Genomic DNA, 25731 nt, shown 5'->3' with positions numbered 1-25731 from the left:
TATTTAGTATCCTATCCATATGAACATGTTTTAGGTGGGGGTCGACCTAACCTCCACTAGGAGGGTCTGGGGGCATATTGAAGTTAAATGCATCAATCTGGTGCACTTTGAGAGCAACATTAGGAGATCTATGGTTAGCCTACATTTATCAGCATCCATATGAAACAGAACTGTACACAGATTTACTTTTTCTTTATGGATATGTTACTAATCACTCCCCTTTTAAACTGTATTATTGTGTTACTGTCCTATAGTATTTCATACCCGTTTTTTATTTATTCTCTTATTCTTTAATAACTATAATGATCATATAAAGGTATTCCTCGCAAATACTGGTTTACATAAATGGTGACCAAACCGTTTGAGACCCACTGAGATAACTTACACCAAAGTGAACTATCTAAACACTGAGAGAGTCCTTACCTCACTGAGCTGAGGTTATACGATCCTCTCAGTCTGACAGGAGAGGACTCTCCTCCACCTTGGTGTAGAAACAGCTCTTTATATCCGTTAGCATAGCTAGCTAACCAGATGCTAACAACAACATTCCACGTTACCGCTTGCGCACTCACAAAATGCGATCGTGCCCCACACACACACACACACAGAGCCGAGCTTGAATGATACACAGAGACCCAGAAGTAGGCTACTTGTACTGTACTGTATATCATATTATTTTCGATGGCTTTACTGTATAATCAGTGTAACAGATGAACAGATCGCCACCGGGCTTTCATCTAAACACACAGCCACGTAATGATAACAAAACAAAGGTCGGGGGTCATTGGTCAAGCAACACACCAATCAGAGAGCAGCAGTGAGCACACCTCAGGCTGTTTTATATGTGTATTCTTTATTTCACGTATTTCACACAAAAAACCTTTAGTGGAAACGTTTTCACTTATATGATTAAAAAAAAAACGGCAAAGTGGCAAGGCTTGCCCACCCTGCGTTGGGGGGGCACAGTGACTCATTTGGGGGGGCATGGCCCGCGAATGACCCCCCATGACGCCGACCCTGTGTTCCCGTGGCACAAGGCGGTGTGGAGGCATTAATGCGCTTCAGTCCTCTTGTTGTCTGAGGGATGCATCTCATCTGTCAACCTGCCACCTTTCTAATGTCTTCTCTGTCTCCTCTAAACAAGAGTCAATGTCAGGCAACAGGGTGATCCCTCTGCCCAACATGTCTGCCACTAAGTGTTTGAAAGGGCCGCTAAATGGACGTCTCCCCATCTTTCTTCACCAGGGAAGGTCGAAGCAGTAATTGTAGAGGGTACATTACCATAAAGGGCGGCCCCAGCTGTCTGCTGTGATTCACTTTAACGCGCCATGTTCTGTAAACTGAAAAAAAAGAAGGGATATCTCACTTTGGCCAGTTTTCAGCAAACTCATTTCCAGGCCAGTTAACGAGAAGGAGAGCGAAGTGTTCAGAAAATCATAAATAATTCAAGCGTCACCCCGTACATTGGAGGCTTCTCATTATTACACAACAGGTCAGTTTAGTGTTACAACTTCAATTTTACAAGCTACGTAACAATGTACTTTTCAAATGGACATCAAGCTATACCGAAATTAGAGAAGACACAGGAACAGCTGAGCTCAGGACAGTAATACAGTTAATTTGTACAAAAAAACTTGCGAACAAACTCCGAAAAGGTAAGAATTAGGTCTTTGTTTCAAACTCCTGCAGAACACATTCATTATATCTGTGGGCTTCCTTCATGTCCATAACCTAAAGCAGGGGTGGGGAACCCCTGGCCCCCGGGCCGTATACGGCCCACGAGACCATTTGGTACGACCCTCGAGGTAATTTATAAACACACGCAAAAAAGAAAAACATTTAAGAAATCTAGACCGCAAAAGAATTAAACAAGCGAGTGCCTGTTTTTCCTGACCACAGTCAGGGTCCTTGAACACAACACGAGGCTAACGTGTCATCACGTGGTATATCTCTCGTCTGACGGGTGCAGTACTGACGGAGAGCACCAGAACGCGGCTCCGGCACTTCAGAAACTGCAGTACCCATAAGGAGCCGTACACATGCTGCAGTTTCTGCGTGCTGTGTCTTTAGTTGAACGCCCAGTGGCGATCTGCTCATCTGTCATCCTGATGATACAGTCAATAACTTTGTTGAGACTTTTAACATACTTTGCTTCTTTAAATTCATAACCAGTTGACATCCTGTTTGATTTTGGGCAAGTTAATTCCCCTTCAGTCTTGCTCTGTACTCAAACACACACACACATGACTAAATATGTATATATGTTCATTTTAATGCATTTCTTATTTTATAGTTATTTACCTATTGTTATCTTTGATTTATCCTTAATTGTATTAATCTGTGTTAATCTGTGCTGTCCTATTTTTCAATCCTACCCTGTTGCTGTTAAACTACTGAATTTCCCCACAAGGATTAATAAGGGTCCATCTTATCTTATCTTATCTTATACATCAATGTGTTGAAATGTGCACACTGCACACACTACACACTGTAATATGCATTGCACTGCGATAGACTGGCAACCTGTCCATGGAGCGCCCAACTGCAATCATTCACGTAATGTGTGCTACAACCCTGAACAGGATGAGCCGTTTAGAAAATGGATTGGAGGATATTAAATTCCTACATTTAGTCTGGATGAGGAAAACAAAAAATAATTATAGATCCGGGAAATGCAGCGCCCTATAAACTCTCCAAACTGAATGTCATCACGGAGGAGACAAAGACAGACAAATGCCAGCCGGATTCCCGCTCGCTCAGTAATTGGAGTCCCAGAACGAGCGCCTGTTATGAAGGCTGGAGCGAGACCTTGGGCTGCCGGTGAAATGCAATTTTACCTAATAAATTGACTGATTTGGCCATATGAAATACCTCTTGGAAGTTTTCGAGATAATCGAGCTTTCCACATTACGTGTAAAACCTGTCGGCGATGGCAACACCGTTATGAAGGATGATCGGAATGCGGTGCAAACGAGACACCGTTAAGGCTGGTGTTTACGACAACGTTCAGTGCTGCAACTTGTGTTATTTATTATATGACAAATCGGTTTCGGTGTGAATCAGGTTATTATGCTCCCAGGTGACTGCTCAGGTTTTCATTTCATATTTGCTTGAGAGTAAAACTAGACAATATGTATTCCTTGAAAGTGTGTGAGTTTGAGGGTAAAGAATCAATAACTTTGAAGCTTTTTTTAAATTGACAATTTATATATAGTTTGTGCAGAATAGAAGTGCTCGTTTTACATTCTCACATTCAATCCTCTTTCTCTTTAATTGTTCTCTGTGGGCTTCTGTTAAGTCTGCCTCAGTATAAACATGCTCAGTCATACAGTAACACTTATTAGCCCTGATCCTTGAAGGAATTGGGCCTTGGAAGTCGTTGATATTAATGTTTAAGAAGGTTTGGGAACCTGAATACAACTTCAGTGAATAGAGCCGAGCATAATTTCTAAACACTTACATTAAAGGTCCCCTATTATACTGTTCTTCATCAATATATTATATATACAGATTTATACAAACGTGTCTCTGAAGTGTTTGGCTCCAAACACCAAACAGATCATTGCAGCATTACCCATAATCCCCTCTGTTTCAGCCCTGTTTCAAAAGTGTTGATTCTCTGTCTGTGACTTTAGATGAAAATAAGGAGCCCCTCCCCACGCCCCTCTGAGAGACATTTGGTTAAAAAGAGGAGAGGAGGAGATTCAGGTGGGGGGGGGGTACCTTGGTTGGTGATTGGCTAATGGTTACACAAGCCAAACATCGTTATGACATCATAGAGTGGCCAACATCTGATTTTCAGTTTTTATATAAATGGATCAGGACAAGAGTGAGAGAATCTTTTTTCCTGAAACGTTCAGAATCTCTTTCCACAGAGGGGACACATGTTGATGTAGAAGAGACATGAAGAAGAGGGGACACATGTTGATGTAGAAGAGACATGGAGAAGAGGGGACACATGTTGATGTAGAAGAGACATGAAGAAGAGGGGACACATGTTGATGTAGAAGAGACATGAAGAAGAGGGGACACATGTTGATGTAGAAGAGACATGAAGAAGAGGGGACACATGTTGATGTAGAAGAGACATGAAGAAGAGGGGACACATGTTGATGTAGAAGAGACATGGAGAAGAGGGGACACATGTTGATGTTGAAGAGACATGGAGAAGAGGGGACACATGTTGATGAAGAAGAGGGGACACATGTTGATGTAGAAGAGAAATGAAGAAGAAGAAGGGACACATGTTGATGTAGAAGAGACATGAAGAAGAGGGGACACATGTTGATGTAGAAGAGACATGAAGAAGAGGGGACACATGTTGATGTAGAAGAGACATGAAGAAGAGGGGACACATGTTGATGTAGAAGAGACATGAAGAAGAGGGGACACATGTTGATGTAGAAGAGACATGAAGAAGAGGGGACACATGTTGATGTAGAAGAGACATGAAGAAGAGGGGACACATGTTGATGTAGAAGAGACATGAAGAAGAGGGGACACGTGTTGATGTAGAAGAGACATGAAGAAGAGGGGACACGTGTTGATGTAGAAGAGACATGAAGAAGAGGGGACACGTGTTGATGTAGAAGAGACATGGAGAAGAGGGGACACGTGTTGATGTAGAAGAGACATGAAGAAGAGGGGACACGTGTTGATGTAGAAGAGACATGAAGAAGAGGGGACACATGTTGATGTAGAAGAGACATGAAGAAGAGGGGACACATGTTGATGTAGAAGAGACATGAACACGTGGATTTTGAATAATAGGTGACCTTTTAAAGAAATAAACAGTTCAGATTTGTTCAGAATAAGTTGGTGTGGTGTAGGATAGTGCTACTGGAAAACAGGCATATTGTGATATCTGCAGATGCTCTCCATAATCTGCTTTGGAAGGAGATTGAACAGGTTTGTTGGGTCGCAGCTGGCCAGTGGACGGAGCCAAAGCAGTCCATCTTCATCACTGCAATGCAACACGCTCATATTACTGGAGCTGGATGGCCAGTGACATTTTCAGTGCATACTAACGAAATGTGACACTATACCCCTATCAGCCTTGCAGTGTTATTGTTTTTGACAGGAATTTAGATTACTTTATATATGGCCATGAGAATAACAAAATGGTTATCTATAAATATGAATATGCCTCATGCTTTGCCGTGGTTCTTTACATTCATTTGATTTAACAGCTTTTTCGCAACTTTTGTTAAGAGGTCTGATTGTTGAAGGACATTTGTTTCAAAGGTGCATTCGTTTTGAACCTGTTTAACTGAATCCAGTTAAAACACGGTAGGCTGTTTAATGTGGATGCTATCTTAGTAGCTGTTAGCTGTGCACCAAACTCTTTATCTCTCTCTTATTAACTAAGCTGTCCACCAATATTCTACAAGTTTGCATTACACAGTTAATCCATACCACAACAGTTATATTGTGATAAAGATAAAAGTACTTTCTGCTTGTTACATTTGGGAAATCCAGCATTTAGGGTTGATTAAATAAGAAGTTGAAATACAGAAATCACCAAGCATGAATATATGGCCACTAACGACAGATTTTCCCACGGCAACAAATAAATAACTAATGACAATAAATTACAATCATAAACCCTGGACTATCTCCATTGGGATGATACAACCTTTAAGGTTTGACAGGGAGCAAACATCTGGTTTTGTTGCCTGGCACCAATGTTTACATTTCCCCTAATCTGTAGTCTCCCATTCTTTCATTTACTGACATAATATATTCATTTGTATGCATAGCATCTGCCTTACCCCAACTAGACCGGAGCCCCTTGCTGAAGCTCATATGAATAATTCACAGGCTGCAAACACCAAGCGCTAAATTGTACATTCATTCTAAAATTACCCTCCAGCCCCTGGGCCCGGGATACACTTTTAATAACTCGTCACAGACGTCATGTGTGAAGAGCAGTGAATCCTGCCTTGCATTGCACTTTCCTCTCACAGTGAGAGGATAGAAACACAGGGAGTCTTCCAATATAGGGCGGTGGTCCATAGGGACTTGGCTTGGCAACTGGAAGGTCACCAGTTCAAGTCCCGGAAAGACCAAGTGCTACCGAGGTGTCCCTGAGCAAGGCACCGTTCCCTACACTGCTCCCCGGGCGCCGTACATAGTGGCAGCCCACTGCTCCTAACACTCGGATGGGTCACATGCAGAGAAACCGTTTTGTTACATAGTACCTGTACTACGTAATGACAATAAGTTGAATCTTCAATATATTGTTTTGCCACAATTTAAATTGAAAAGCTCTCATACAGTAAATCTTAATCAAGTAACTGTACTTTCAAAGAGTCTTTTTCCTGGCAGGGAGGAGAGACTGCACTGCACCGTCTGCTTATGAGCGGACACGGCTAGCCTTAGATGAGTTTCAGAGTAAAAAAACCCAAGAAGGCCTTAGGATTTTCCCTTTCAATCCCCTCAGGACTTTTTTTGGGTAACTTCACGGGCCACTTATGCTACTTGACCCATTAAGCCATAAGAGGACAGTTGTGTGTGTGTCCTAAATACTTTACAGTACAACTCCGACACCTCCTCAGGGGAGAAATCCGGCTGTGCCTTTCATGGTCACGCTGCACTTTAAACAGCATTAGGGTGTCCATGCTTCGTTTTCAATTGTTGATCCTATTTTTTTGTAGATGGTTATCTAAATCCTCGGATAAGGCAAGGCAAGGCAAGGCAAGTTTATTTATATAGCACTTTTCAACGCAAGGCAATTCAAAGTGCTTTACAAAAAAAATGAAAGACATTAAGCATTAAAAAAGAAAAGCTAATAAAATAAACATTAAGGAAAAATACATGGATACAAGTTACAGTGCAGTTCATGAGGATAAGGGGTTTTAAGATACCCGAAAGCAGCATGACACGAAAACACACCTTCAAAAATATATGTTTTGGTTGTCTACCAGTCTTTGTCTAATTGTTTTCGCACCAAAATGTAGATCTCTTGTTCAAAGTCACTGAAAAGTAATGAAAGACTGATTTCCGTGGACTTTACTGTGGCATTTGAAATCTTTGATAACCAAATGAGCTCCAGACTCCAGTCCTGTTATCAGTTCTGCTGTAGGAAATGCACTGTAATCTCTCCAGGAACCAAAAACCTCTGGGCCTTTTTACGAGTTACCATATATTATTTATCTGTCTACAGATTTTGAATCCTCATCATCCACAAAGTTCAAAAAACAGTCGTCTGTCTCCTGACTTCGAATGGAGTTACGAATGCTCGTAAACGTTGACTGATTGATCACCCTCGGCCATAATATTAACATTCATGAGCCTTTGCCGTAGTATACCGTTATGGCATGCCATTTATTTTCAGCTCTTTGAATTGCTTAATGAACTTAAAGTGCTTATTTGAAAATAATAACACGCACAAGGGTACAAAGCAAGAGTGATAGGTGTCATGGCGATCAGCAGCACTGCAAAAGGGAAGCATAATGTCCTGCACACTTAGCAAGATCAACACTTTCAACATCACCACTCATCTTCACCGTACAAATGACTTCCAGGATGTTGATAACCATACTTTTGGCAAACCATATCCCGAATATGTAGAATTAAACGGAGTGAGACGAATATAATTGAGATTCATCAATAATTCTTGGCGATCTGCGTGAACTCTTGGTACTTACAGTGGATAATGATGAAGGCTTGGCTGCAGCGGTGCCTCTTTCCCACCTGAAGGTCAACACAGTAATCAAAGGAAGGAACATTATCTTGAGGAACGTTTCCTACTCTCAGCCAAGTTTCACTTACATGTGTTTTTTATCTGAATGGCAGGACCGCATCAGTGTCCAGACATTAAGAGATAAACCCATTTTCACAGAGCTATTCTATTCATTTGATTGTACAGTATGTCCAAAATGAAAATGACCTCCTATATGTTGCAGCTTGCTGTACTAAAATGAATCTTAAAATGTCTCAGGAGTTTTTAATCCAATTTCTTCCAGGACCTCGACATAAATCTCCTCACAGCAGTAACAGCAGCCGTACTATCTAAGACGGCACATTGGGTACATTTAGGAAGCTCCAATATACCATATGAGTGATAAATAACCGAGGCTTTAGTGTCTCTAACTCACTCATATTCCACATTTTATTTCAAAGCTCCTTTTATGTTGTACTGTTGGGATCACTGTTTGCATGTAGAGAGCTATAAAAAGTCGATGTGACTGACGGTAGACTCTTGTCTTGTTGTATGATCTTGTACTCAGCAGGGGCTTAGCTTGTTTGTGACGACCCAAAAACATTTCATTGTCTTTCTTGAGTTGGAATCAGACGTTCTTTTATGTGTTTCATCATGGCAAAGAAAAAAATCTCTGCGCAATGTGTGCTGTAATCTCTATTCAGTTCTTGTCCTATTTTTTGGGCAACTTTTTCTTTTATTTTTGCCCTTTGATAAAGGCCCCTACTGAGTTTAAACGGTATAACACTACAGAGGCTATGTAGCAAAGTCCTTGATCCTTGTCTAGCTTTTGCACTTGTGGCAGAGACAAATAACCCTATGAGTTTCATTACAAATAAAATCACTTTTGGACACAAAAACATAGTCTTTACGAATAAGCATTGATCTCATCATTTTAAATATTAGACCATATTAGTAGTAATAGTTGTACCACCCGAAAAAAGCGGGGGATGCACACCATATGCATACATTTAAAATGGGATTATGTTAAATTAATAAATGTTCTATCTAAAATTCAATGAGTTCTTCTTCTAAAAATACGTTTCTGGTGTCCATAGAAACCATAACAATTGCTTCCTCAACCAAAGAAAGCAGCTATTCTATTATGATGATTTTCTATATCTAATTTGTGAACCTTCATACCCTCAAATCGCGCACACTGCAGCTTTACTCTGAACACGGAGGGATCTTTCAATGCTTTGGTTGAATGCATTCAGCATTGGAAGTCACATTTACTTTGAGTGCTCAGATCAAATTATAACTAAACATATATTCATGGTATTAACAAAGAAGGCAATCTATCCAGTTAGCGGTCTCTTGTATCCCCACATAAGCTACCCTAAACCTATTCCTAACCAACATGTGCTGTATGTGCTTGCTGTAAATCTACAGTAATGTACCTTTTTAATTAAAAAGACATGCGTACACATACCCATCTGTATATAGTTGTTTAATTCAGATTGTAAGACATACATTTTTCATTACATTACATTACATTTTTCATCCTCCAGCCTAAAGAAAATCTCTACAACTTTTCTTTTAATCCTCCTTTCTTCTTTTAATCCTCCTTTCTTTTATGACAGACCACTCGTTTCTGCCTGCTTATATTTGATCAAAGAAACAGACACTGACACACATTCACTAATCTAAAAAGCACTACCACAAAATAGTAAACTCAACAATTCAGAATAGGCAAGATACACTTCCCAACTTTCTGCCTACCAACCAGACGGCTCTGTGTAATGTGAAGTAGTAATGGGAGAAGTGTGGGGTACTTACAATTAGTCGGCAATCCCTGATCAATGGGGCTGTTAGTGGAAACTCTCTCAGTTGTGCATCCTGATGTGGAAGAGAGACGAGCCGGGCCCACGTTCACTCATTAGAGGGGGGGGGTGACATGGGACGGAAAGTTTCCAAGTGGCTGCCAGGTGCTCTCATATCCACTCTGCAACACACACACTCAGCCAGAGACACACTCACACACTCAGCCAGAGACACACACACACACACACACACACACACACACACACACACACACACACACACACACACACACACACACACACACACACACACACACACACACACACACACACACGCACACGTACACACACACACACACACACACACACACACACACACACACACACACACACACACACACACACATACCATGTACACATCACTTCAGGGGACATTACATTGACTTACATGCATTTCCTAGAGACTTATCCTAACCTTAACCATAACCAACACATGCCTAACCCTTAACCTAACCAAGTCTTCAGCCTAAAATTAATGATCCCCCTCATGGGGACCTCCATTTTGTCCCCATAAGGGAGGTGAGTCCCCACACGTGACTGTGTAAACATAGTTAGGTCCCCACAAGTATAGTAATGCTAACACACACACACACACACACACACACACACACACACACACACACACACACACACACACACACACACACACACATACCATGTATACATCACTTCAGGGGACATTACATTGACTTACATGCATTTCCTGGAGACTTATCCTAACCTTAACCATAACCAACACATGCCTAACCCTAATCCTAACCCTAACCAAGTCTTCACCCTAATATTAATGATCCCCCTCATGGGGACCTCCAATTTGTCCCCATAAGGGAAGCCAGTCCCCACACGTGACTGTGTAAACATATTTAGGTCCCCACAAGTATAGTAATGCTAGACCACACACACACACACACACACACACACACACACACACACACACACACACACACACACACACACACACACACACACACACACACACACACACACACACACACACACACACACACACACACACACACACACACACACACACACACACACACACACACACACACACACTGTGTGAGAGGGTGGAAGTAACACATTTCCTTTAGTCTTGTTACTGCAATTCAATACGTTTTTGGATCCTCTTGTCCATAATGACTAAGTATCTGACACATTTCCAAATCAAATCCATATAGTTATATAACCCCTACAGTATGAAAGCGTTGCACAAATTGAATAAATGACAACATTGAAGCATCTGCTGAGGCACATGTAAGTGTTGGAAACACTATGTGTATCAGTGGATTGTAAAAGCTGAAAGGAGATGCAAAACGTAACTCAATAAAAAGCAGGTGCACATTAGAGTGGTTGATTTGCGGTGATATTAGCTGATGTCTCGGCCACATTGTGTCATCTTAAAAGTCAAACAAAAAGCAAAGACTAGCTGAGCAAGTGGATGTTCAGAAGTAGTAGTAAACAAGCATGGCATTGTACTAATGTGCTTGTGAAGGGATATGGCAGAGTGATTCGATGTTATCCACATATCTATATAACGTAATTCGTGTGTTAATGTGGTAGCAAATTGGTATCAGAATGGTTGAATATTCCTTGTATTGGTATCAAATACTTAGTTCCTGGTATAATGACATCCTTACTTGTGGCTTTGAATGCTTTTTTGTATTCTTGATTAGCCTTAGCTCGTTAGTTGCTTCTTTAATTTCATTGGAGCCTTGCTTATCGTTAAGATAAAAGATATTTTTATCGACCAAAAACATTGTTATGCCTGCTTCTCTAATCTCTGCTGCAGGTTTTCAGTAGAATATATGCATTGGGTTTAGGGAGGAAAGAACTCAAATCATCTTTGTAGTACACAGCAGTGTTGTAGTCAAGTCACCAATTCACGAGTCCAAGTCACTCTCCAGTCACCACTCTTCGAGTCCGAGTCCAAGTCCGAGTCACCCAAGGAGTGTCCGAGTCGAGTCCGAGTCATCATTACCTGTGTTCGAGTCCGAGTCCAAGTCCGAGTCACCTAAGAAGAGTCCAAGTCAAGTCCGAGTCACCTAAGAAGAGTCCAAGTCAAGTCCAAGTCCCCTAAGAAGAGTCCAAGTCAAGTCCAAGTCCCCTAAGAAGAGTCCAAGTCAAGTCCAAGTCCCCTAAGAAGAGTCCAAGTCAAGTCCGAGTCCCCTAAGAAGAGTCCAAGTCAAGTCTGAGTCCCCTAAGAAGAGTCCAAGTCAAGTCCAAGTCACCTAAGAAGAGTCCAAGTCAAGTCTGAGTCCCCTAAGAAGAGTCCAAGTCAAGTCCGAGTCCCCTAAGAAGAGTCCAAGTCAAGTCCAAGTCACCTAAGAAGAGTCCAAGTCAAGTCCGAGTCCCCTAAGAAGAGTCCAAGTCAAGTCCGAGTCCCCTAAGAAGAGTCCAAGTCAAGTCCGAGTCCCAAGTCTTCATGTATTAATCTTCGTGGATATATGTGTTGAAATGCAGCTGCTCCTCTACATTGCATTTATCCTGGCATGTTATACTAATCTGTCTATTGAACTCCTGTGAAGCGAGTTTGGCTACAATTCTTGTAATAGGTGCTATACATATAAAGCTTATTACTAATATTAATATTATTATTATTACATATAAATAAACTATATTTAAAATGAGTTACCTTTTAGAGAAGTGATTATATTTCTATGCCAATATTTTTCTATGGTAAAGTTTGCACTTTTATTTTGATAGTAATAAGATCGGGACTCTTATTCTGAAGGAACTTTTACGGTTAAATCCGTTTACTGATAAAGATCATCATTCTGCATGTTAAGTAGCCATGTGCTTTCGTGTTATCACTGAATCTTTATGTATTGATTAGATCACGTTACTCTGATGATAGTGTTCAAGACAGCCTATATGTCTGAACTCGATCCTTAGAGTAATGTGTTACGGAGCCTTCTCTTCTATATTGTTTCCACATAACGAGCATTTTGCGCTGCTCTTTTCCAATGAGGAAGCAGAATGTGTGAAAGCATACAGCACGATGTGGGGTGTGTCTGTAGACATCTCTAGACTGGAATAGCGGGGCCCAGTCCGTGAACTCGCCTCGCAGGTGCACACGCCAGGATAGAGGACATCAGACTGCAGAGAAAATTTGCTCGAGTCCAAGTCGGAGCGTCAATGTACAAGTCGAGTCCGAGTCATCGTGGCGGGAAAAATTCACGAGTCCGAGTCCAAGTCATCGTGTGCGAGAATTCACAGTCCAAGTCCGAGTCGCGTCAATCAGTGCGGGAGTCCGAGTCAAGTCACGAGTCCCGAAAATCGGCACTCGAGTCCGACTCGAGTCCGGGTCCAGGACTCGAGTCCGGGTCCAGGACTCGAGTACTCCATCTCTGAATAAGCACACATCTTTCTCAAAATGATATTTTCATCAAATCAACATTTTCCAGTGTTTGCACCACAGGCAATTAGTATGAATAAATAAACATTATCCTGCAGCAGCAATTGCAGTTTAGAAACAAAGGGTATAATTCATATCCTGGATCAAAGTGTATTCTGGCATTAATGTGTGCATACATTCAGATGTGTTGTTTTTATTCTCACAGAGATGTTTTTTAGCGATGCATTAAAGAGTGTTTATCGCCCTCTGGGGTTAGTGTCAAAGGGGAATGTGCTTCCGATGCATATTTATCAAACAATCAAATATAAAAGAAGTTCATAGCTTTTTAAAAGACACTATCGAGTCATTGTGGGGCTATAAATTAATTCCCGAGCCAATAATAAGCTGGAGAATATTCCACATGCCGTATATTTATATGGTTTTAATTTGTATTTACAGTATGTTCTTTGTACTTTGCAAAGTGCTGTGTGATGAATGTGTCAGCCAGCCATTTATGAATATATTGGACGTGACTTGATTGTGTTGTTAGAATTCGCTAAGACCCGGCACGGTGTATTCATGTCCTGACAGCTGTGTTGTGGAGAGCTACAAGATGGATGTGCAGTAGTTAAAACTCCCCTATGCCATATATGCCTTCTATACCTTAACTGAAATTGTTCCTGTCTTGTTTAAAAAATGGAATACAATTCCCCTCGCTGTATTTCTTTATCTAACTTCTTCTATCGAAGGTGATAATTCAAGGCAGACACAAACTATGTTGTGCTGCTACTCCTGTCAGCACATGGAGCCTTTCACACGTTTTCACCGGCAGATTCTACCGTCAAGCGAGATGTTGCATTTGACTGTTTGGACATCTTGTAAAAGAAGCACATGTCTGGAACGTGACTGTAACTGCTGTACATGTTTATAGTTAGGAAGCAAGGATGCATCGTTTCAGATCAGCAGGTTGCAGAGATCTGGTTTCATTTAAAAGGAAAATACCTGCTATTAATATGGAACATGGAAAAAAAGAAAACAGGGCCACCACACACATTACAAACAAAACACTATCTTATCTTGCTACAGTGGGAAACTGGGACTTCAGTTGTTTCATGTATTATTTACTAATTGTTACATGACTATTGACGAACAACGTGTGTACTCACTTAAAATAAGTCAAAGCACCAACTCTTGTGAAGACTTCACTCGAGCTTTGTATTTCCGAGGAAGTACTATAGAGCGGACTCATTGAGGTGGAAGTAAAGTCATCAATGTTTTAAACATCGTGGGCTTGATGCGAGGCGTGGGCTCGTCTCCCAAGGGTTGAAAAAGCTCTTGTGCCTCAAATAGTTTCTCATAAAATGTTCACGACTTGTTTATGCCACCAGGAGAGAAGTGCTGTCACAGTGCTGCATATAGCATACGTTGGAGGAAGTAGAGGAGGTGCATTTGAGCAGGTGATAACACAACACCTCTGTAACATTGCCCATGGATAAAGGTCTCCAGTCGACTCCTTAAAGCCAGAGAGACAAGTCATGAACTTTAGATTAGTCATTTGAAGATAACAAAGCTTCAAATGGCTGTCTCTCTGATTCTCAACACCACCAGACAACTTTCTTTTTGTGCACAAGGACCTTTGCCAAGAATACTTAAAGTGAAGCGGCTGCATTCGTCTCCATACATCAGCACAGAGGAGCTTTCTAAATGAAGGCGTGACAAAGTTATAATTCTGCACATTTACACACTGCACGCATGACTCTGTCCATTAGCTGTACATTTTTAACCGTTAAACCCTTAAGTAGCCTCAGTGAAATGTGAAAGTCATGAACTTGCATCATTTGGCGCGGAAGTTGTTCTGGGAACGATTATGAATTGCTAGCCCAAGGGTGTATACATTGAGCCGAAACAGAAATAATGATTTCCAAATGAATACGAGGGACATTTTCACTAACTTAACCGAATGTAGTGCACACACACACACACTTACGGTATTACCGATAATTATGGAATTTGCTGTGCTTAAGACATCTTTTATATCTTTCTGCTTATTATGTCCTGATAATTACATGTTTGTGAAGTATATATGGTACAAAGTGCTGCATTCCTACAACTCATACTGGCTGAAAATAAAACGGGCTTCGAGACATTAAATATAATTCTCCATATGTCACGAATAATTTATTGTAAACAAATTGGTGACATTCAGCAGCTTGCCGTTCCCTGAGACGCTGCTAATGGCCTCCCTTTAATTCAGTCACTGTGGCTGAAAACCATGCGTGATGGCAGAATGAAGGCATACATTAAACTGTTTCTTTGCATGACAACCGGTTGGCTAAAAATACACTATATGACTGCTTGTTATTCCAGTTGTTGCTGCACAGAAGCCCTATGTACCGGCGCAACATCTGCTGGGACTTTTAAGTTACTAAATGTCGCAAAGTGTCAGCGTGTGTTCGGGAAAGTGACATTGTTTATGTGCAATGTAAAGTTTCAGCATTGTTTTAGTAGTTGTTTATTCCGATTTGCATCTCCTTGTACTCGATCGTGCGCCTTGTGGGCCAGATCAACTGTGCACCGAGTGAGCGTAGAGCCTCTGACTGTTGTTTACCACACTGTGCTCCCTCCCCCAGGACTCTGAGCCGCTGTAATAGAAAACATCACATGGATACCAGGCAAACATCCTTAGTTTAGGAAGGGAAGAGGAACAAGCCACGGCAGAAATAGGAAACGCAGTATAGCTTGTTAAGAAACAAGACGCATATCTAAGAGTTCTGCAAAACAATGGGGAATATTGTTAAAGTGGTTTTAACCATTTTTAGATTCAGTACGAGCAAAATAAATAAATGTTGGAAGGAAGTACAAGTGGCGTTTCAAAGTTACACTTCTCTAAAGAGCAGTTTACATTATATGTGTTTGTGTAGCTGTCTTTTGCTGTGATAGCGAGGATTTAATCCATCGGCAACGACCATCTCGGCCATGTTTATGTGCGCCTCTCTACACAGTGGTTACCTCATTATGCATGGGAGGAAGGATGATGCCCTTCACATGATGGACTGGAGCCTCACATGTCAGGACCTTGGTGTTACCGACATGATTTGACTAAAGGTTAACAGTGTACCCGTGTAAGGGCGTGTTTTCGTCCTGCCTTTGTTTTTAATGAGACAATTAAATTAAGTGCACAGTGTTGGTAAAATAAGGTTATAGATTATCAAACTGTCTTTTGGTCACATACAATTGTATTGATTTAACAAGGGCAGTGTACATATTCTGCAGACTGTAAATATGACATTCTTGACCCACTTGTGTTGTGTTCTCTCACTATTAATAGTATTTCAAGTGTATTGACTATTTCATACACTCCGTATCTTAAGATAAATAATGTTTGTTGTAGTGTAATCCAAACAAACCCCCCCCCTTACCATGATCTATGCCCCGAGCAGGTGTTTACACATGCAGTTACAGCTCATCATTCTCATAACAACCCACAGGTTCACATCCAACTCTGAACACCACGTATTTCGGTCCACGCACTGGGAAAGTAATAGGTCATCAATAAATGAATGACTGTGCACAACTCCTCATTTGTCAGCTGATGACTGGACCGTTGGATGTGCATACTGATACCAAATGACTGCGCCCTTCGCTGACCCTGCTGGTGGCAGAGGATGCCTGGCTCTGCGACACAAATCCACTGAATAATCATTATGCCCGGCTACCGCTGGGATTTAATAAACTAGCAAATTGACTGTCTCCAATCAGGTCACAGTGTACACACTCATATCTTGTCTGAACCCTCTGTGACGGCAGCACTGAGTGTGGGGAGATGTTAGGGGTGTGCGTGAGGCATAACACTTTACGTTGCTCTGTTAACTGTATCGGCAACCTGCTAAAACATAGCTCTTTTCGTAATTGAAAGATGCATGCCTCAGAAAAGTGATTTGTATAACCTGCTTTCTCAGAAGAAGTTCTACTTGGAAAACAGAACTCTGCTTCTATATAATGAAGTCTGTGGAAAAGTAACACCTGTTGTGTAAGTGAGGCAGACGCTGATAGTAACTTCACAATGTGTGATGGATCTGAGCTACGAAGCTAAACCCATTTCTCTAATGCAGGGGTTCTCAAAGTGCGGCCCGCGGGCCAATGGCGGCCCTCGGAAATGTTTCTGGCGGCCCGCGATAGTTAATGTGACACGCTGAAATGCATGCGTTATATTTTAATCCTCCATGGTCGTATCTAGTAAGAATTAGAATGGAATTTAAGAATGGTAAAACTGCGCCCCCTGGGTTGTCATTCCTAAATTATGAATGACAGCTTGTGGAAAGTTTGCTAGACTACTGGTTGCATGGCAACTAGGCATCTCGCGAGTTGCGGTAATTGGTTAGTACAATAAAGAACGGATTTGTTTTGGAATTATTTTGTGTTCCGTTTTTTCTTGGGCGGCCCTCAATCCAATATTGGGTACCTAAATTGGCCCTCACTCATCAAAACTTTGAGAACCCCTGATCTAATGCAATGATATCAACAGTTGCTAAGGCCTGTCTGTGAACACTGGATGTTGTCTTGCTTATTGTTTTAGTTGAAATATCAGCATACTATTATGTTTAAAGCCAAATTCATCATTGATCCTAGTTAATGCTGTGAAGCACCACTCGCTAGTCAATATGTATTGATCAGTGAAGAACAGTGTGCTTTGTGAGAGTAAAGTCTGTGGATGCCAGTTTGTGCAGTATGTGCCTTCGTTAAGTCGTCTCTGTAAATACAGCACAACCCTAGGTTCCATGAATTACAGCCATATGCAAAGGCTCGTTTTCTGATAACATGATCCATACATGTATTATGACTTTGTTCTCTTTCTCAAGTTAACCATGTTGTGGTTCTCCTCGACGTAATCATCATAACAATAATCTTGCTTGAGGTTTCAGGGGTGCATACGTAAAGGAAAACAGATATTTTTATTATAATATTTTGCAAATACAATTGTTCTGAGCTATCCCTTTATACGTCCATGGCACTGGTTGCACAGGTTGTCTCTGGACATACATTTCCAAACAATTAAAACAGGTTAGAGAGGCAAACTATTTCGCAACATTTGACACCCTGATATACATGTTCACTTGTCAGAGCTTTCATTCAGAAGCACTGTTGAAGTGAGGAGTGGTCTGCGTGTGAGGATGTGAGTTTAAACACTTTTTCTTTAATTGTAGAAAGAAATGTAGAAATAGTGACCTCTACACAAATAGAATGAGCCGTGGACAAACCCATACTAATATTTCTTAATATATTATGTATTTTCAGTCGTCCCTTAAATCCATAACTGTATGTAGCAGCGCAGCCTTGAGAGGTTTCCACTCTGATGGTGGTTGAGTTGTTGTTTTTCCCTCCTCATACCCTTCTCTTGAGGAATATTCCAAAGGGCAATCTACAAGTGAGCACGCTGCTTTTAGGAAGCCAATATATTAGATGTGGTTCATGAGTTACAGTACAGACTGATCTGTGGCCTGTCAAGACACATTAGTGTTCATGCAGGTTAACATGGCTAACCACAACAGAATCCTTCCCTCAGAGAAAATAACTCATTTCTTAAAGGAAAATCTCGATCTCATAAAACCATTTATGAATGAAGTCATCCTCACAATCCTGCAGCACATCCACATGTCTTTATAATGCTGTAGTGTCTACAGGTTCTGTCTAAAGCAGGGGTGTCCAAACTACGGCCCGGGGGCCAAATGCGGCCCGTGGGCCATTTCGAATCGGCCCTCGGCTAATAAAAAAAGTCATATGAAATATGGCCCATATATGATACTTGTGCTTGTCTTATATTATACTTCTTAAATATATATGTACAAATATATGACACAGCTTTCATGTGTTAATAAGCCCATTTTACAAATAAATTCAGTTAATTAAAGTAGAATTTTTTTTTTTCTAACAAATCTAAATTGATAAGAAAAAAACCCAATAATGTATCTACATAACTCCCTTGAAATCTAGCCTTCATATTTCCTCTTATTATAACAAAATATTGTCAATAAAATAAATTCAACCCTTTGGAGAGCTGTGATGTCGGCTGTTAAGCATCATTTACCTACATTCGATTGATTTTTCCAACTTATAACTTAACTGATAAGGCGATATACGTCACCTCTAGTGAGCGGCCCAGCCAGATCGTATATTTTTCCGTATGTGGCCCTCGGAGAAAAAGGTTTGGACCCCCCTGGTCTAAAGCACCATTCAAGCTGCTCTGTTATTTATCCCCTTTATTTTTTTACTTGCTTCTCCTCTAACCCCCAAAGGGAAATTCTCCTTTTCTCGCCGCCGTCTCTCCTCAAAGTACACTCTAAAAACGAATAGAGGCGACCTTTCACCTCCACTTAATTAAATGCATGGTTGCAAGATAACAATGTGAGATAATTGATTTATATAAACATTTTAAGTTGCAAACATTAATTTATAAGTTGTGTTGACGTAATAATGTTGGTAATTACATCAACTTAATAGTGTGTGTAATTTGAACTCTGATTTGTGCGATAATTGACTTAAAACTAAATTCAAGTTGTAGTAAGTAATGCAATTGGCTTGATAACTTCAAGTCCACTCCCACTTAACATGCCTGGACAAGTTCCCACAGTTAAGACAAATAGAAATATACAAAGGACATTTTAAGGTGAGTGTCATCTTTAGTCATTCAAATACAGTAGATGGCCTTGTAGTTGCACTGTACAGGCAAACTTAGCAGCCTTTGAACTGTGAATAGTTCTGTGAGAGGGTACAAAGTAGTAGAGGCTACTGTGAGAGTAAAAATACTTTGGTTACTATTGTGATATCGTTTTTTATTAAAAATGAATCTCGGTGAAGCAGATCAAGGACATGCTTCTTGAGGTAGGATCGTTATTTAGAGTTGTCATTGAAATCAAGTTGTTCCCATTCAGAATATATTCATTTAGGTCATTTCTCTTTTTTTCCTTTTTAAAAAATAGCACAATACAATTGAAGTATGCAGAGAACTATAGCCATCCGCTGCCTTGTCGTGTACCTTGGAGAAAGGGAAGAGGACCTTTTCAAGGAGTTTAGCGAAGTAATTAAAAATATTGAAATAACATAAAATCCACAGGACAAAAGCACTGCTCTCTGTCAGTTACATTTTGAAGCATATTGCACTTTTGGCCTCACCCCCATCAATAGTATCTTAGCAACGTTCAGCATGGATAGGTGTTGACAGCAATGGCATGGGAAAAGGATTGTGTGAAATTTGAAAAGTGGCTTCTGCTCTTCACTTAACCAGTTCACATATTGTATGGAACCTGCAAAAAAGATGAGAAGTTACACTAAAATGTGCACGGTTGTGATTGACAAAATCTGTCCACATGCATTTAAAGTTTACACTAGGCAAAGTACTCAAAAGCACCTCTGTGTGTCTTCAGGACCACATTGCCATGACGACACACACATGCAGACTCAATAGGTGAAAACAATACCAGCGTTGCTTTAGCAGCTGGTAATAATGTCTCTGAATTAGCTAAGAGTGACAGTTTAAAGAGTGTGCAATTACCTAATTCATTATCTCTTATGCGCTAACCTATTATTTAATGTGCTTCGAAAGGACATGAATATCGCCTTCATCAGTGACCGATCGGTCCACCCAGGATCTGACCATATGATGGCAACCATCGTGGTCGAGGGAAACAAATGAATGTGAACAGATTTTACAGATTTGGCACTGGTTTTAAATCTGCAAAGGCCTCTAACTTCGATGTGATGGCAGCATGTATTTGCTGTGTCCCCATGTCCCATGGTAATACGGCTAATGTGTTTATTTATTATTTGTGGGGCAATTTAAATTTGTGTTATCTTTTTTTTCAAGATTGAAATGAAGCTCAGCGCAAGTTCTTTCAGGAAGAGTGGGTGTACATCCACTCCGCAGCTGCATATAATCAGCTCATCACAGGCGTTCTCTTTAACCTATTACATTTCACCTCAATCTCCAGCAGCCAATCAACGTGCTGCAGCCAAACTATAAAATGGTTCTCCTCTCTCCTGCAGTCAGCAGCATGTGTCAATAAATGTTCAAACAAAATGAATTCTCTCCTGATTGAAACATCATGTGTTGAAATAAACAACTGCAGTTCAAAATAAAAGTGAATTGCCTAATATATTTGTTGTGGTATCAATTAATTTCTTTCTTTAAAGGCAAAAACATGAAAAAGCTAAGAAAAAAAACTATTGAATACAATATATTTGGAGCAACTTCATTTATAAATGGTTGTCAACTTAAAAACGTGTTTTCACAATGATGGCAATTAAGTACATACAACTTAAAATTCCTTTTAAATCATGTGGTAAAACAAGTTGGAACAAGTAATCAACTTCAAAACTTGTGTTTATGCTACCAATTATTAAGTAAGTGGTAATTAAAAACACCTCTGATTGTAGAGGAAAAGCCTTCTCCCCTACAGTAACTCAAATAACTTTAAGACAATTTCATTAGAAGTTGTCTTAACTCAATAAACATCGATGCAAACTGTTGCGTTGATTTTCTTTGTTGAGCCATGGCATTTGTTTTAGAGTGTAGTCAGGGGTCAGGGTCTACTTCTCCCCAGCAGCAGCCTGGGAATAAGGGTCTTGCTCAAGGACACTCTCCCCATTTATTTTCATGTCAACGCTCAGCCCTTGGATCAATTGAATACTTGATACTGTTTTAGCCTTCACCATTTCAGCGTCACTTTGGATGAGAAAGTATTCCTTACTGCAAAACCCAAATCATTCTCTCCCCTTTTAGTCATTCACTGTGGAGAGTTATTCACTTGAAGTCACACTCCCAGCAAGGGGGATGGTATTATTGATGAATGTAAGAGGTGGAGAGGAGGTGGAGAGGTAACTGTGGGGCAATCTGGCCACTGTAACATACTATAGCCTCGTCTACATTTTGTAGGGCACTGCTCTTTGCTGTAGCTCATGGAAATGCTGCCGTTTCATATTTATATGTGTATCATTCTTAACACCTCTAGCATGCTATAGAAAAATAAATGTTGCTTTTTTTAAACATTTGGATTTTCAGAACATATGATCCATGAGTAGACTTGTTATGTGATATTTAATATGTACACGACAAATTATTTTCATTGATAAGTAAATAAATTGAACTGCAACTTTTTCAATGAATTAATCTAAAAGTAAAACGTGTCACAAGTGTATTACATTTTTGTATAGATGATGATAATATTTGTTTGGAAAAGACAGGAATAGAATATAATCGTTTAATGTCATTATACATGTACAATGAGAGAAAGAAATGCTTCTCCCTTTCAAAAGGTGCCATCAAAACAAAAAAACATCACAACATAAGACAACAAATACATGCAGCATATACTTAGGAATAAGGAAAGGCAAATAAAGCAATGTTTTATTCTTGTTTGCAATGCAGAATTGTAACTTTCACTAAATTGTGCTCCATCTGTTCTAGATACACATCTTTCACTAATGGTCTGTGTTCAGACAACAACGTAACTTGTGCTTTCTTTCTGTGTGTTTTTCACAGGTTTTATGGGACACAATGTAAATCCAAGTCCATGTGAACACAAGTACTGTGGCTTGGGGCGTCACTGCGTGGCTAACCATGAGACTGGCCAAGGGGAGTGCAAGTGCTTGGATCATTGTAAACCGCACTATAAACCCGTGTGCGGCTCAGATGGAAAGCTGTACCAGAACCATTGTGAGCTCCACCGGGCCTCCTGTCTCCAAGGACACAGGATTACCATCATGCACAGCGAGGAATGCTTCTACAAAAGTAAGAGCTCATGTGACCTTTCTCTAATGGAGGATGTGTGCGGTCCAGTGAATACTGTACATCTTGCTCCGTACCCTTTGCAATGTTTATTAGGTCCTGTTGGCCCTGAAACCTGCGGGATTTTATTCAATAGAGTTTGCTTCCCGCTTTGACAGGTTCTAAAAATATTTGGAAAATAACACCCACATATGGTTTGGGGATTTTGACAACTTCACATTTGAAGGTGGCATATTTTTACTGGAAGGAAGGGGAATGACCTACAAAACATACTGCTTATCAGGTCAGGGATACTTTGATCCAAACAGTTTGTCCCTCCATGGGACATACATGCTCGGCCTTGGGCATTCTTAGTGCCATGTCTGACCACAGTGACACAAGACTGCATCTAGGTTACTTATGATCGAAAGAAATAGGGAAATTAGGTCTTTCTTTCATCGTCAAAGAAGAGGACTGACTGAAATTGGGCTCTCACCATATATATAGCAATATTAATAGGACATTTGAAAAAGTATAAATCAATTTCGTCTTTATTTTGTTCATATTTGCAAATTAGTTACAGTCAAATTACGACTGTTAAAGGTGGGGTATGTCATTTTGGAGAAATCAGCTCGAGAAATTTGAAATTACACAACCGGAGAAAATCTGCCTCTTCCTTCAGACTTCCTCACAGAGCCCCTCCTCCAACACACACGAACGCGCACATGACCAATCAGGGCACGAGATAAGTGTGTGCAAGAGGCGGAAGGCTGACAGGCAGGTAGGCCATCCAATCATTGGGCTGGCTAAAATGATTGGTCATGCTTTTTACAGCGCCACGGCTTCCACAGATGACATTTTTTTAATGTATTTATTGTCAAAGCATTTAATGTATTCATTGTTTAAAGTGTTTCTGAAATAAATGACATATCCCACCTTTAAGAGGTAGAGTGTTTGACCATAACATAATAAAGCAGCCTCCAACAGCAAGCGTTAACTTGCTCTCCTTTCAACAAAGATTGTATGTTTACATTCTTACATTTTTAAACATCATTCTGTTTAAAACTATCTTCACTATCGGTACGTTTTGACACCCTCAAACTGAAACATCTGAGTCATCTTGACGGCTGGCCCGCTGCAACCAGATTCTTGACTATTAAGCAAAAACATTAAAAAGTGCCCTGATAATCCAATGCTACTTGGTTGGTAAAAGAGTAAAAGTCTCTATTTTGGCTCTAAGAAAATCCTACCCATGACCTGAATGGCATATCGAGAACAATACTTTGATCACTACGCTTGCTAAATTGAATAGATGATAGTCAACCAGTTGGAAAAAACTTAATTTAGTATCGGCATCAACAAAAAAATACGAAATTACAATACACTCTGTACCCGTCATTTTCACACTTGTGTTTTGGTGTGGATTGATCAAACATGATATCAATCCACACCTGTTATTGAATGAGATTATAGAGGTGTTTTTAGTTAAATGCATTTATCTTAAAGGTGGGGTAGGTAAGTTTCAGAAACCGGCTCGAGATACAGTTTTTATTATATTCCATGGAATGCTCTTAACATCCCGATAGCAATGAATATCTTAAGTGCTTTGACAAAAAATCCATAAAAAAATGTCATCTGTAGAAGCCGTAATACTGTAAAAAGTACAACCATCAAGTAGTACAACCATCCAATCCGTTTAGCCGGGCCGGCTAAACGGATTGGATGGCCTACCTGCCTGTCAGCCTTCCATCGGGGCACAAACTTATCTCGTGCCCTCATTGGTCATGTGCGCGTTCGTGTGTGTTGGAGGAGGGGCTCTGTAAGGAAGTGGCAGATTTTCTCCGGTTGTGTATTTTCAAATTCTAGCGATCTCGAGCCGGTTTCTCAAACTTACCTACCCCACCTTTAAGTGGTATTGCCCTACCCATTAGCTTAAGATAGTTAGCAAATTAACTAAACTGTTGAACAGCAGAAGTGAAACAAATTCACACATACATTTTGACCTTTGATGCAGATCTCATGTGTTTTCTGCAACAAAATGCCACTCTGAAATAGATACATCTTGTATCTACTGTAGATACTAAATGTCAAAATATAAGCACATACAATACATCAAATACACAAGAGCACATACAAGTATATCACAAACATCCTGTGTAGCTAGCACTGCCAGGAATGTGTAGAATCAATGTTATGAAATATTGACAAAACCAATAGTGTATAAAATTCATGGGGGATGCAACATAAAGAACAACAGACACAATATAAAACCAGTGATGTAGCTCCATGTGAAATTCACAGCTGGGTTTAGAGTCGGGAGGAGGTGGTGGTGCTGTAGAGTTCATATTTCCCCAGAGAAGGTTGCCTTCTCTCTACCATTGATTGTATAAACAGGCCAATTATTCCCAGTCCATCGAAACAAGGCTACTCTCCCTTTGGTGAACCCAAGGTGTCGCTGAAGTAAGAGACCCTGACACACACATTCAGGACAAAGAGGTTTACGGCTGCAAAGTACTCACAGACGGCGTATTCATAATATTCATGAGCCATTGAATGAATCTCTGAAACATTACATTACATTACATTACATTGCATTTAGCTGACGCTTTTATCCAAAGCGACTTACAATAAGTACATTCGACCAGGAAGACACAACCTTGAGGAAAACAGAATCATATAAGAACATCAGGTTTCAAAGAGCCAATCGTTTCAAGTGCTGCTCAACTGGCTAAGCCAGTCCTTTATTAGTATATAAGTGCTCTGTTAGCAGTTCTTTGTTAGTCATTCTATCGCTCGAAGTGGAGTCGAAAGAGATGAGTTTTCAGTCTGCGCCGGAAGGTGTGTAAGCTTTCTGCGGTCCTGATTTCAATGGGGAGCTCATTCCACCATTTTGGAGCCAGGATAGCAAACCCACGTGTTTTTGCTGATGGGAACTTGGGTCCCCCTCGCAGCGAGGGTGCAGCGAGCCGTTTGGCTGATGCAGAACGTAGAGCACGTGCTGGGGTGTACGGTTTAACCATGTCCTGGATGTAGGAAGGGCCAGATCCATTCGCAGCATGGTACGCAAGTACCAGTGTCTTGAAGTGGATTCTAGCAGTTACCGGAAGCC

At 40.5% G+C, this 25731-nt stretch overlaps 1 protein-coding gene across 1 annotated transcript in view; it reads left to right on the top strand.

The window, feature by feature from the left end:
• fstl5 (follistatin-like 5) overlaps positions 1-25731 on the top strand; it is a 191333-nt gene that overhangs the window by 41309 nt on the left and 124293 nt on the right. The window contains exon 4 of the mRNA XM_034092166.2: positions 22398-22646. Within this exon, the coding sequence (XP_033948057.1) occupies positions 22398-22646 (249 nt within the window). The remainder of the gene's footprint in view (positions 1-22397; positions 22647-25731) is intronic.

Source organism: Pseudochaenichthys georgianus, chromosome 10 (genome assembly GCF_902827115.2).
Source record: "Pseudochaenichthys georgianus chromosome 10, fPseGeo1.2, whole genome shotgun sequence".
NCBI classification, from domain to species: Eukaryota; Metazoa; Chordata; class Actinopteri; order Perciformes; family Channichthyidae; genus Pseudochaenichthys; species Pseudochaenichthys georgianus.
This window is presented reverse-complemented; position numbering and strand designations above follow the sequence as displayed.